At 48.4% G+C, this 15179-nt stretch overlaps 1 protein-coding gene across 14 annotated transcripts in view; it reads right to left on the bottom strand.

The window, feature by feature from the left end:
- LOC116948931 (nuclear factor 1 A-type) overlaps positions 1-15179 on the bottom strand; it is a 387014-nt gene that overhangs the window by 183073 nt on the left and 188762 nt on the right. For 12 of the 14 annotated variants that reach the window (XM_076071902.1, XM_076071901.1, XM_076071905.1 and 9 more), the window contains exon 2: positions 4003-4534. In XM_076071902.1, the coding sequence (XP_075928017.1) occupies positions 4003-4534 (532 nt within the window). Of the gene's footprint in view, positions 1-4002; positions 4535-10238; positions 10305-10872; positions 10897-15179 lie in introns of those variants that run through there. The other 2 variants (XM_076071906.1, XM_076071911.1) reach the window with 2 other exon arrangements.

The raw sequence follows: 15179 nt of genomic DNA, 5'->3' as shown, positions 1-15179 counted from the left end.
CCGTCGGTCTGCCCAGTCCCACTTCACTTTCCTGAAACGGCCGGCGTGCAACGCTAACGAGGAAACGATCCTCCGTTTAACAACATCGGCTGTTTGGGTAAAAGTGGTGTCGGAGAGCGACCATTAAGGCAGGCACGGTGCACACCGGTGGCGGTGGTGCTGCTGCTGCTGCTGCTGCCAGGTCACCATTGTTTCGCAAACAGCGACGTTCGTATGACGCAGCAGGTACTCAGTTAAGGCTGAGTCGACCTAGGGAGAGGCGACGCCCAGGTTTGGTGGCAATACTTGGTCAGGAATTGAAAGCGGGTCGTCGCTAGGATGGTGGCGCGAAGTGATACACGTGTCCTAGTTCTCTACGCGCGCACGCACGCACGCACTCGCACGGACTTGAACAGACAAGCACAAATATGCATATGAATAGATTATATGTATTTACATATATACAGTATATACAGTATATATATACCCTCAGCAAACACTAAGAAACATTGGAAGGTTATCGTTGTAGGGCCTACTTTTAAACGTAACGGACGATTAAAAAATTTGGCATACGCACTACGAAAATCACGAGAAATGAAAATCAACCGCATATCATCTTGTGTATTTGAAATGTACACAATTGTGTAAAAAAATTACGCATCCAAAATAAAGGAGATTCCCCATTTATCCTCATAGTCCATAGTGGTGTACTTATTAGGCACATATAAAGACGAACACACATACATACAATCATACGCATACATGCGCACAAGTAAATGCGTAAATAAGTACATAATTTAATAGCATGTAGATACCAGCAACCTGCAAGTACTTAGGAAGTTACCGTCCGTACATCCCTCCCCCTCTGGACGTGACCGTCCTCCAGACCTTACCATTACATGATACAGGCTAGTAGTAAGAAATAGATAACACGGAGCCAGCCAGCAAAACTTTTTTTTCAATCATATCGTATGATATTTATATACACACACACACACACGCGCTTGCATCGCTACTACTCGCATCACCGCTGCAACCGGCGATCACGTTGAGAGCGATCGCTGCCAGCGGCGAGTGGCGCTGATCGCCGCTTGCCGCTGCTTGCAACGGGCGATGCGAGTAGCGACGGATACTCGCGTCGCCAATGGCCGCGATCGCACCCGAACGCGAGCGTGCACGCGATCCACGCGTCATGCGCGGCAATGGCAAAAGCCTGCCGAGGCTTCGCGGCGCTCGAAGACAACTGCTGTGCCAACAACAGAGCGCGGTGAAAAAAAAGTTACATTTCAGCTCGTGATTTTTTTTCCCGTTGTTCCCGGAGCACGAGGGCGGTTGCAGCACAGTGAGCGTTAAGATACCCCCACTGGATCCACGTGCATCCGCATAGCACGTACGTGCACAGCCGCGCTCGCACGCACGCACGCACGCTCACAATGGCACTGTATCAGCGACGCTCGCCTATCGACGCAGAGAAGCAACTGGACGAGTGGGTCGATGACTCTTCCATTTTGATGGGAAATATAAGGAACGTATTGGACACTGATTTTGCTGATCACACTAGGGAATCTATTGGGACAATATCTCAGTGATCCTGATCTATTGGTAGAATCGGTAGCTACTTTATTAATACGTCATCAATTGAGAGTATGGACTGTTCTGTTGACAGAGAATCAAAGTAAAATAAGTATCAATAATGATTAATTTAAAAAAAAACTATATTATGGGTGATGCTGCTGCTGCTCTTGCATTGGGAGTGCACAATAACAACAACATTCACATTCATCACTAACACCATGGGTTTAAAAGGTAAAATAAATAAATGACATGTGCTATGAAGAAAGATCAATGCCTGAAACGTTGGCTATTGCATTTTTTTAAGCCGAAACGTTCTTTACAAAGGTGTTAAGTTATTGTTTGTTATCAATAATGTTGTCAAATGATATAGAATGAACACGCATCGATCAAGATTGTCATTATTGTTCATAGGGAATTTATGTGAATCGTGGATCAATAATGCTGCTGTATTGATGGAGAAACAACTGACAATGTGAACCACTGATGCCGGCCCAATGACAATGAATAGAAAATATGGACAATTATTTTCCACCTGTTTAAATGAAGAATTCAATGCAAAACTTAAAATGGGGTATTATTATTATTATTGCGCGTCATACATTGATCAACGATGCTACTCAATTGATGAAACAACTGTAGAAAACATTCATCAATGATGCCAATGTGTAGTTTTTTTTTTCCGGGGAAAAAGTATCAATGGTGCTGATCTAGTTAGCAAACAGAGCATGAATGGAAGATATGTATTGTAATTTTCGATGCCGTTGCGCTGCTAAAGGAAAGCGTGTAGTGATGTGCATGGACAATCACAAAGAAGCCACGTGGTTCACTGCTCACCAGATAATGGCAAAGCGCACTCGTCTCCTGCGTAAAATGCTAACCAATGGCGGGAATTCCACATTCCCATGGCAGCGGCGAGTAAATGCATAGGACAGACATTGTTGACTTCTCACAAAGGCGGAAATAATTTTATCGACCCCCCCCCCACTCCAGAGGGACGATGAGCCAAGTTGATGCCCCCCCCCCCCCCGACCTCACGTCCCAGGATTCGAATTTGCGATCGGAGGTGGCGAGATGCGTCTGTCCGACCGCACACTTGACGCTGGCCATGTGCGTACACATGCGTAAAATTGGGGTTCAAAGGGGGCGCTTTTTTTTGTTTCGCCGAAGACAGTGAGATCAAAGAGCTCACACCGATGTTTTGGAGATTCAATCTTGACGCTAACAATAAAATGTGTCCTAATTCGTGAGGTTTTCCTTTTTTCACATAGATTTTCTTAACGAAATGGATTCATGTTACTTACTGTGTGTGATTATATAATCAGGAATACAATAAACGAGTGTGTGTGTGTGTGTAAACCTCGTGTGTTCTTTGTATAAATATTACTGTATATTGCAAACAGATATGAAATGAATAATGTTTTAAATAAAATAATACATGAATGGAATGAACACGGAAAGTATATTGATTCGTAAAATACAACCGTAAAAAATAGCAATTTTAAATCAACAACGATAAACAGGAAAATAGGAAATAAAATATAATAATTGCACCAACGAGAACACTTTCCTTATTAAACCAAAACAGTAGCAGCAGCCATGAATGTCGACAACAACAATGAATGTCAGCGTAAAACAGAAGCTGTGGAGACCCAGAGATTCATCCGCCCACTCATCCACCTGTCACGCCCATCCGCCAGCGGACCCGCCCATTTGCACACCGATCCACCGACACGTACTTACCTACTTGCCACGCCCATCCTCCAGCGAACCCACCGATTCAGACACAGACCCACTCGCTCATCCACTCACTCGTTTCCCTACTCATCCACCTGCTCATCCATCCACTCATTCACCCATTTGCCAGCTATCCACCAGCTAATCCATACAGCCACCGACCATACCTATCCACAAGCCCATGTGCCCACCTATCATACAACTGCATACCTATCCACCCACCCATCCACCAGCCAATGCGCCCATCTGCCCATGCGTGCACCCATCTGCCTCTGTAAACCCTCCCACCCATCCCCTCATTCCCCAGCTCTTCCATGCATCCGTCCAATACCCCGCACACCCAACCACCATCCCGCCCATCCACCCACCCACCCATCCGTTCACGCACCTGCCCATCCGCCATCAAATCAACCAGCTATTCAACCCATCTATCTGCCCGCCTATACACCATCTCACCCATATAACTGCCAACCTCCCACTAATCCGCTCACCAACCCACCCACCCACCAGTCCACTAACTCACCCACCCTTCCACGTGCCTGCTTGTGAACACACCCCACAATGCACGCACCGGCCAATGGACCCATCCGCTCACCCACCCACCCACCCACCATTCAATCCGCTCACTCACCCAACCACTCACCCAACCACCTCTCGCCCAACCGCTCGCCCGCCCACCCACCCACACACCCACTCGTCCGCCCACCCACCCACCTTGCGAGTGCACAAAGTAGGCCAGGTAGAGGTCGAGCTCCTTGACCGAGACGCCGATGTGGTGCGGCTGCACACAGAGGCCCGGGTTGGCGCACTGCGGCGACTTCACCAGCCGCTCGCCGTCCGTGCTCTCCAGGGGCACGCCCTTGAAGAGGATGACCATGACCAGGTCGAGGCGCCACACCTTGTCGGCCTGGCGCAGGCAGTCGATGCGCCGCATCTTGCCCTTCTGGTCGGGGTTGGAGAGCACGCAGCAGGGCGGCTTCTTGCCGGTCACCGTCAGCACGAAGTCTTCGCGGAACTCGGGCCGGATGTCCTTGCGCAGCTTGGCGAGCAGGCGGGAGGCCCACTTCTGCTTCACCTCGCTCTTCTCGCCCAGCAGCTCGTCCTTGACGGCGCGCTCCTCATCCTTGGACATGCGCTTCTCGTGCTTCTTGAAGTACTTGCGCTTGCGCGCCTGCAGGTTGAACCACGTGTAGGCGAAGGCGCGCACGTGCGGCAGCAGCGCCTCGATGAACGGGTGGAACTCATCCTGCGGGGGCGCCCGGGTGGGGAGGGGGGGGTTGGTGGTGGTGGAGGTGGTGAAGGCGGTGATGGTGGTGGTAATGGTAGTTGTGTTGGCACGGGTGATATTGGTGGAGATGGCGGCGGTGATGATAATGGTGGAGGTGATGAAGGTGGTGGAGATGGTGGCGGCGATGATGATGATGATGGAGGTGGTGGTGGTGGTGAAGGTGGTGGTGATGGTGGCGGTGATGATGATGGTGGAGGTGGTGTTGGTGGTGGAGATGGTGGCGGCGGTGATGATGATGGTGGTGGAGGTGGTGTTGGTGGTGGTGGTGACGGGTGGTGCCACGATTTGTGCGTGCGTGCATTCGCGTGGCACGGATTGTCGTGAGATTGTCATAGGTTTAGGTTATCCGTGCGTGCGTGGGTTTGTGAGCGCATGCGTGGCGTGGGTTGCGAGTTTGTGCGTTTGGTTAGGAGTCCGGTGGTGTGTGTTGTTTGTTTGCGGAGCGCAAGCGTGTGTTTATCGTTATTGCACAGTTTGTCGCAATGGGTGATGATCATTGGTGTGGGAGATGTGATTGTGGCGAACGGGAGGAAAGAAACGCATTGGGGAAAACAAACAAACAAGGAGAAACCCGTCAACGTTACATTTGCACCGACGACGAGCAACTTTTTTGTCATCATTGTTCAACCCAATTTCTCTCGGCTTCAATCACACGTTATTACATCCGCTCACACAAAGACAAAGAACCCCCTAATGTAGTCTTAACAGACTTTTCGAGGGGGCGAGTGCTGTTAGCGAACACCTATATTGAATGCCAACACAGCACACGAATGGGTTGGGTGGGCTAGCAACACGCACACAAACATGCACGAAGATATTTTTTTTTTCTCTCCATTATCATCATCCCGTATGAAACAAAACATAAAAATCGTATGTTTAGAATTAAATGATTAGTTTGGCTGGAAGTAAAAAAAAACAGAACCCACAAAATGAGCGCACTATTATCACTCCTTCAATCTCAAACCAAGTGGTTCGTCCAACTCGGAGACACGGCGGCGATGGTAAAATCAAATTTAGTAACGACGCGCAGGGATAACGCACACCACAATAAGTCTGCTTTCTGAAACAAGGATGTCAAAAATAATTCTCGATGAACCTCAGATTGCAGAAAAATAGATAGACATCAGTAAATGTGGTACAACCTTGTTTAACATGGGCAAGGCGACAATAAAGTCGATTCGAAATTGTCAAATATACATGTATGCTGCATGGCTAGACCGAGGGGATGGCGACGGCTTGGGAAGGCCTTCATCCAGCAGTGGAAAGATCACAAGCGACGTTGATATGACAAATTATTCGTGTTTTTTTTAATTTACGGGACAAATGCCACAGACACGTTTGTCGCGTTCGAAGCCTTAAGGTTGATTTTTTTTATGCTCCTAATTTTTTGGGCAAATTTTTTTTAGATACGCGGCGTGTAAAAAAAAAAACCCCCCAGACAAAAACGCCAATAAAAGAGAGGCTTGAATTTTTGGCAAGTGCAGAGCAGTAGACGGAGAGATTTGGCATTAACCCATCAACCCGTAAAACTGGAGCCACACTCTGTAGGATAAGAACAAATACGTTAACTCAGTTTGCTCGCGTATTGCGCAAACACAACGCGCAGGCCCATCGAGACGCGCGCACGTTGTCCACGTCGCCACGTCGCTCTGCTGCCATTTCTCGAAACACTTATTTCAATTTCTGTCCAAACGCGGACCGAACGTCGAGCGGAGCCACGACGCCAGAACACAATTGGCAAGTGTCTCTGCCGCTGTTGCCTGTTGACGTTATCCACAAATAGACGGAGAAATAATAACCAGGTTGGTTCACATTTGGTGCCAATTGTTAAAAAAAAAAGAAGAAGAAACACTTCCAATTCGGTTCGTCCGCCATCCCTTCCACTCCCCGCTCACTCCGCCTCACTTTGTCCGCCTCATCTCCATGCTAAATGTGACATTTGGCGAAATATTTTGGGCCAATTTAGCGCTTTTTACGTAAAATCAACTGCGCTAAAAGGTCCGTGTCGTCGATCGCGATCGCGGAGTTTTCCAAAACCATGGTGCGATGCTGAATATAAAATGGAAATGTGAAATTTTTACAAAAAGGGAGAAAGCATGGGCAAAAGATGTCGCAAATTCACAAGAAAAAGAAAGCCATTTTTTAATTCGAAACAAAAAGAATCTTAGCGCATGCGCTTTAACGATGTCCAGTCTAGCGCATGATTTGTCCAATCAGAGGCGAGCCGCGGCTCACAAGATGGACGCCGTTGTCCATGACGGCCATATTCCACGCGCTGTATTTAAACAACAAAAAGAAAATGGCGTCCACAATTAGCTTTTCCAATATCCTCTATAGAAACATCGCAAAGTTGGGCGCGTTTTTGGCCGCAGTTGGTGTTGCAGTGAATACGTTTAAACGTGCAAAATATATAAATATATTTTTTAGCGGCATTCCCTGTCCAGCATCCAGATTTCTAGCAACAACGGCGCCGTGCTTGGTGGCCATTTTGGAATACTAATTATTGGCGATGCAAGTGTAAATAGAATACAAATTTTAAAAACTATATCAAATTATTTATTGACACTATACGAAAAAGCAAGGCTTACCATAAAAAAACACACATATATACGCTTGCGATTGCAATACGTGCCCCGTACGATCGAACCAGAAAGCTCGCCCGCTTAAAATTTTCCCCAAATTCTTTCGCGAAATGGCCATGCTTGTGCCTCTTGTCGTCGCCGTGAGGGTTTGGCTTGTGAAGGCTCCCTGGCACATGTGCACGAGCGACTTGGCTACGAATACAGGGGGTTAGTTTTAAAATAAAAATAAATAAAAACGCACAAAAAAGATTCAACGCTCCCTTCGGCGCCTCGCCAAGGGCCCACAAAGAGTATATTTTGAGTGGATTTAGAGTTTTTATCTCCCCCAACTTTGCGTGTCCCGTTCGCGGCCGTAGTAAAAGGCCAATCGCACAGATATCTGCGATCCGTTTCCTCTCCTCTGTACCTACGTAAAGAGAGGTTGAGCAAAGGCAAATGCTTACTGGATTGTTACAGAAAATCTTTGCATCAAATATTGCATACCGCACAGTTACACACACCCATATATACACACAAACATATAGAATATATACATAAATGCTATATAAATATATATACGCCATACAAATACATTCAACAAAACCACAGCGGTAACCAATAGGCCCCATAAGGAATTGAATGTGGTTGAGCCTTAGAAACTTGGCCACGGCTCCAATATTTGCGAGCCGATTCAGGCACAAAACGAGGCTCCGGATGAGGATATACATCCGTTCCTAATATTTAATATCTAAGCTGCAGACAAAAAAATATATATACATATCAATAATCAATAAATACCGGAAACAACGATCGTCACGTATTATACACGCACATATTTCTGTCTGTATGCTACGATGCACACGCGAACAGATGCACCTTGGAACACGTCTACGGGGGAACGGGGGGGTGGCGAGTAACAGCGAAAACTAAGCGACTGTATCTTTTGCGGGGGGGGGGTGAAAAAGAAGTGTTGGCAAAGACTAAACAGCTCCAGTTCTGGAAGTTTGCACTGTTTCGCTATTGCGTCGTCGCATCGCGGTTAGTAGTTGGCCCGATGCATTACGGCGGCGGGGGGGGGGGGGGGATGGGGGGGGCCTCCCCACGCATCCGCACACTTTCCTGCGGTAGCCCAGGACGGCGGTTCGCCCCACGCGGGCGTTGGCAGAGCTGGCGGCGCGATCGTGAGATCGGCTCGGAGCCCGCGTTGGCGACGGGGGTTTCACCGTTCTCAAGAGCCATCCTCCCGAGTGCGGCTTTTTAACAACAACAAAAAAAAAACGGCAAAGCCAACCCCGAGGAATCGTTCCAGTTATCGGCGGCAGCCAAGGTCAATGGGTTTCGAACGTTGCGCCCGTCGCTTCGCCCCGTTTGTCTGCGGGCGCACTTTTTTTCGTGTTTGCGCGCGTACATTTGCGCGTGTGTAAATTTGCGCGTGCGTCTTTTGTCGCTTTGCTTTTACTTTAATCAGCGCTTCCATAATTGCGCTGTTTTGTAAACTTTGTTCGATAAAAGGGATAGTTTTTATATACATACAGAAAAACTAACTTCGATATTCGCGCACATCATTACAATTGCGCAAGCGTGATTATAGTAATTATAAAAGTAAGATTTATGTCACTATAATTATTACTGCATGGTAAAAAAAACACACACATTAATTGTACAATAATAGTTTTTGTACAATTACTTATCATATTTCTTATCATTGTAAATGCAGGTCACCCTGGATTGAGGTTAAATGAATGAGGCGCATGGGCAACGATGCCAGGCTTGGTGGACGCTGGGCTCCGGGATTGTCGCGGAGAGCCACCAGGTATGCACTGTCGCGGGCAGACGTTGGTGAGCACAGGTAATGCGACCGATCGATGCCCAGAGATGTCGAGCCTGGTAGGCGTTGTCCGCTACCAATGTCGTCTCTCAAGAAAGACCCTCGCAGGGGGAGACCGGCAGAGGGCAGTTCGCAAGCTTCCTGTAGACTTTTTTTGGCAAACATGGCATGCAGTGACAGTACAGAAATGAGCGCCCATTTATTAAAAATACATTCAACTTAACGCGGTCGCCCGTTACGTAATCACATTTTTACGAGATTATTTTCTCTCTAGGTGGAATGTGGTGTTTTTTTATTTTAGTTTTACGCTCCTGCCAGGTTTATTGCGGAGCGCGAATGGTTGCCCCGCGCGTCGTATTTATCAAAATAAGCTTAAAAAATAAAGTGAAATGTAAAATAAAATACGTCGTGCCAGATTTATTTTTTAAGTTTTTATAATTTCAGAGTGCATTTCTTTATTTTATATATATATTTTAAAAAATCAGTTTGGCTTAACATTAAAATTGTTTCAATCGCGGAAATTTGTTTTTGGCACATAGGCGCATCGTACAGTAAACTCTCTTTAAAAATCAGCATCTTTGGGAATGTAATTTTCTTTTTTTTATCGCACCATTGAATAGCTTATCATCCGCAATCTTGCGTGCATTTACCTTATTTAATTTATTCAAGTAAATTTTTAAAAAGAAAGCGCGCAACAAAAAAAATCATTCGGCCGGTACGGAATCGCGAAATCACTTCCAAAAAATAATGGCCGCCAATGCTTGAAACACCCAGCGCGGGAAACGACTGGCAAGGCAAAGCGGCATTTGTTTTGGTTTTACACAGAGTCGGCATTCAATAAATAGGCCTAGGAAAGAGAGTGCAGATTTATTGGATTAAGACAGAGCAGTAAAGTCTGTGCCAAGATCAGCAAACCCAAGCAACGGAGTATTACACCGATGCCAGGCGACTTTGAGAAACAATTAAATAAATGCGCCGTTAAAACAATTACAAAATAATAAGAGCGTGGCTTGGACAATCGCAAAAAAATCGCAGGTCGTAAATAAAACCCGGGGCCGCCGATCGCCGGCTTTCGCCATTCGTAATAGAAATAAAAAATAAATTATATTCGCGAAAATCCGGGAGGCGATCCTGGACCGACAAACTCTCAGCGACCGCAGAAGCCAGGCACGGTTCCGACACGAGATCGCGCGACGTGGATCGTCGGTGCGCCAGCGAGCGGTGCCCACCCCGGACCGGAAAACACAAACCCCCGCGCTGCCTCCGTACTCACCCCAAAAACTGCCGGCGGGCCCAGGACAATCGACATGGGTGCAAGGTTTGAGCGAACGCCTGCTCTCTTCGAAGGGAAGAGCGGGAAGAAGAGGAGGAAGGAGGAGGTGGGTGAGCACGATGAAAGCTCGCTCTTTTTCCCCCCCAGCCGCTGTTGGGCGGCCAAAGCCGCTGCCAAAAAAATTTGGAAAAAAAAAGCCCGCACGAGCGGTAAGGGCTGCTGCCGCCCGATGCCGAGCCTGGCAGGGGAAGCCGCCCGTGCACGAGACGGGACTCTCGCCGAGTGCCCACCGACTTTTTTCGTCGGCCGCGATTTTGTTCACTTTTTTTTGAGGCTCACACTCTCTCTCGCTCGCTCGCTCTCTCGCGCTCTCTCGCTCGTTCGCCCTCTCGCTCGCTCGCTCGCTCTCTCACTCAGTGTGTCGTCGCCCTCTTTCTCTCTTACGTACACGGCCACGCCATGGCTGCCAGCCACGAAAAGCTCGGCACGGGATCCAGAGAGAGAGAGAGGGGAGCGAGAGCGACCGAGAGAGCGAGGCTAACGGACGCGCGCAGACGCACTCGCTCGCGCACACGCGCGCGAGCGGGCACACACGCACACCGGGACACGGACACTCGCGCGCGTACACACTTACGATCACGCGTGCGCGGTCTCAACAAATGCACTTGAGCATGGCTCGATGAAAATTTACTGAGGACGAGGTGGGTGGGGGGTGTGGTGGGGGGGGGACGGGCTGGCTGGCGGCAGCGGAGTATGGGCTGGAGTTGTTGGGCGCGGAGGAGAGAGGGGGGTACGATTCGTAAGGCCCAACCCCGCCGCTCTGGCTGCCGAGTACGGACAGCACGGGCGGCGTCCGCTCGGCAAGAGAGGAGGCGATATGGGAGGAGTTTGGAGTTGGAGACCACTGAAGGAAGCGCCAATTAAATTGCAAAAAAATTAATAATTTAAATGCGCAACATAGCGATAAATCCCAGGGAATATCCTCATGTGCGACTTGCTTATTAAATGTGCATCCCGCGCGGTCTCCCCTTTGTTATAAATTAATGAGAGGCTGCACATGCGCGCGGACAAGCGCAAAGTGGCTTTTTGGAAAAGTTTATTCTAATTATTTGAAGGGTGCAGCCTGCTCGCTCACCCGCCCGTCCGCCCGCTCGCTCACCCGCCGGTCAACCGGCCGGTCGATCGATCGGCCGGTCAGCGTGGCCCAGCCAGCCAGCAGGTTAATAACGAAACAGACGCGGGCCCGGCCAAGGGTCCCTTCCGCTTTCAGTTTTATCACCAACGGTGTCCAAACGTAGAATCGTTTTTGAGCGGTTGGCAGGGAAGCCTTTTGGTGCGACAGCAGATGAGGACGGGCAAAACGGTGGACAGAGGCTGCAGAGGAAGAGCGAGAGAGGGGGGATGGGGGGGGGACATGCAGACAGAAGGAGTGTGGGGGGGAGAGGGGACGGTTAGAATACTTGGCTCAAAAGTCACAAAAGTGGGAGGGTGGGGAAGTTGGGGCCGATTTTGCCAGCTGGAAAGACAGACAGAAAAGCTTAAAGAGGTGGGGAGACTCTCATGAAGAGGGAAAAAATACGCATAAATAAATATGGACACGTTTATTATGTAACTGGACGATGGCGAAAGTGAATTTGTGGTATTATGCGCATTTTCGAGAACTGGAAAAGAGGAATTTAAATTGGCCGTGCTCTGTTGCGCAATCGGAGCGTACCGCGGCACAGCGCAATCAGAAGTTGGGACGGTGATGACGGCGAAGAACGTGAAATGACGAGGGCACTGCGCGAACGGTCGCTGCTGTTATGCGTCCGGGGCACGGCCGTCGTGAATCGCAAACACTCCCAACGAGTTTCACGGATTTCCCCCCAAAGAAGAGACACCGCCGTCGACGCGCACACCAAAAAACTTGCGCAGCGGAAGACTCAATGCCCCCCCCCCCCCAACCCCCGTACGTGCAGACTCGGTAGACAGCGGCCATTCCGCGCGCTCCACATTTGTGTTGGGAGACGAAGCTAGCGTCGTCGTTTTTTAAAATAAATTCGGTTTGACAAACAAAACCACATGAGTGGAAAAAAAACACAAGGTGCTTCGTCTGCGCACAAACACAGTTCTGATCGTGGGGGAATCATTTTGGAAAGCGACGGGAACCAAAATGATCGATACGTACGTATATCGTACCTTTGTTTTCGGACACCGCTCACTTATTCTTACGTGCTCGATCGCAAGTCAAGCGATTTTTTGGGAAGCTCTACCGTTGGGTTTTCGACGCAGCGGTCCCGCGTTGTGGGTCCCCGGTGCCACCGGCGGGGCACCGGCGTTCACGTGGCGCTCGGCGGAGAACGTGGCGCTTGGGAACCCGACGGCGAAAGTGCGGAGGCGGGCGTGAAAATTGGTAACTTTTATTTTTTTCCCCACCGAGTGAAAATCTGACAAAATCGAAAGTTTCCTCTTTCGAACCCGCCGTTAATTAGTTTGCACGTTGCCCGTGTGTGACTTGTGTTTATTACGAAATGAAATTGTCACTCGGGTGGACTTGGTGAAGCAACCGTACAGTGCTGCTACGTTCTCACCGGCACCGCTTAAATGATCGAAATGTATAAATGTACAGCGGGCAGAATGAGCAGGAATAAGCACGCGACGGGAATTGTCGATACGGAAGAAGCAGCGGACTTCGCTGCTCGACGCAAACGGAAGAGGCGTTTCGCAAATCGTCTTTCAGAGAAGGATTAACCCTCCTATACAAATCGGCTGCAGACTTGAGAACATGAAAAAAAAATGTCAAGCCAAAAATAATAGAACATATAACTCTTAAAATATATATACACACTCTTCTCCCTTAGAAATAAATCTGTATGTACATGGCATAAATATCATTGGTTTAATAATTTTTTGGTACCTCTCCTATCCCCCCCCCCCCAGACATTGCGAGCATATCTGTGTTCTGACAGAGGTGTCTGACTTCGTACATTGCATCTTGGGTTGTTTCACGTGATATACAATTGGAGTTGTGCTTCGCAATATTTCATCGAAGAATGGACCAAAATTTGCCAAATGTTTCATTGTAGTAAATTAATAAATAAATCGCCGCCTCTTTTTCAAACTCCTTCAATTATGGAGTTGAAAACCTCACCATGGGAGATATCAGAGCCGCGTGCTTTAACAACCGAGGCTGGGATTTTTCATCAATCACAAGATTACCTGTTAGCGAGCACACGGTCATTCATGTGTACACCATCAGCACTGCGAATAACATGGTCATGACCCAGCCACGCACCCAGTGTTGCCGCCTTAAGACATGCCGGCCTTACACCCGTCCAACACAGAGGCCCGGAAAGAGTGAAATGAATCAGATAAACTATTTACGTGCGAATACAAAAAGTCAAGGTGGGTGGAGGGGGGGGGGGAATCTGTGGCACTGCTCCGTGGACACGGCGCGACCAGAGTTCGATTCCCAGTCACATCTAACGTCAGTGGCGAACGATACCTAAACCGGTCCTGGTTCGCACCGCACCCCTATCTCCATTTTACGAACGGCCGCACGGACCGGTGCGGTGAAGTGCGGGAAAACGACGCCCCCCCCCTCCCCATGATCCCATGAACGACACAATGTACGGAGGCCCTTCATCGAGCAGCGGACTGGCAAAAAAATCGACTCATTTTCTGGGTTCTTTCGGTAAAGTCACGTAGAATGGAGATATAATAATAAAAAAATAGTAAGAAATGTATTCCGCCATTATTAATTAATTTATTATTATTATTTCTCCATTCTACGTGACTTTACCGAAAGAACCCAGAAGACGAATCCCTGCAGTCACGAAAGCTTCAAATCGAAATCTAATCATTCCTCATCGTCAGCAGCAGTAGCCGTGATCAATCCGCTGGTTGGTGAAGGCCTCCCCCCAAGCCGTCGCCATCTTGAATGATCCCGCGACGTAACGCTCCACCCAACACCTGCATCACACGAGCTGAGCTCATGGCTCCATCTCCAAGGCAGGCGCGGCCTCTCAGACATGTACAATGTCACTCTATTATATATATAGATTTTCTTTTAACCAAAAATGCGTGCGGCATAGATTTACCCAGCCTTGGTTACACGGACCCATATTTGGTTTTCAAACAGGAACTCGGTGTTGAGAGGGTGTCTCAACCTAGGCAATGCTGCATCACTCGGTGCCAAAGCGCCTTGCAAAAATCATTCATTGGGAGGCTTTTCAAACGAGCAGCAACTACAGTGAGGGAAAAAAGTATTTGATCCCCTGCTGATTTTGTACGTTTGCCCACTGACAAAGAAATGATCAGTCTATAATTTTAATGGTAGGTTTATTTGAACAGTGAGAGACAGAATAACAACAACAAAATCCAGAAAAACGCATGTCAAAAATGTTATAAATTGATTGGCATTTTAATGAGGGAAGTAAGTATTTGACCCCTCTGCAAAACATGACTTAGTACTTGGTGGCAAAACCCTTGTTGGCAATCACAGAGGTCAGACGTTTCTTGTAGTTGGCCACCAGGTTTGCACACATCTCAGGAGGGATTTTGTCCCACTCCTCTTTGCAGACCTTCTCCAAGTCATTAAGGTTTCGAGGCTGACGTTTGGCAACTCGAACCTTCAGCTCCCTCCACAGATTTTCTATGGGATTAAGGTCTGGAGACTGGATCGGCCACTCCAGGACCTTAATGTGCTTCTTCTTGAGCCACTCCTTTGTTGCCTTGGCCGTGTGTTTTGGGTCATTGTCATGCTGGAATACCCATCCACGACCCATTTTCAATGCCCTGGCTAAAGGAAAGGAGGTTCTCACCCAAGATTTGACGGTACATAGCCCCGTCCATTGTCCCTTTGATGCGGTGAAGTTTTCCTGTCCCCTTAGCAGAAAAACACCCCCAAAGCACAATGTTTCCACCTCCATGTTTGACGGTGGGGATGGTGTTCTTGGGGTC

The sequence above is a fragment of the Petromyzon marinus genome, chromosome 35, assembly GCF_048934315.1.
Source record: "Petromyzon marinus isolate PM22_M1 ecotype Great Lakes invasive population chromosome 35, UKy_Petmar_22M1.pri1.0, whole genome shotgun sequence".
NCBI classification, from domain to species: Eukaryota; Metazoa; Chordata; class Hyperoartia; order Petromyzontiformes; family Petromyzontidae; genus Petromyzon; species Petromyzon marinus.
Note: the sequence above shows the minus strand (reverse complement) of the source record. Positions and strands in the feature narration are given on the sequence as shown.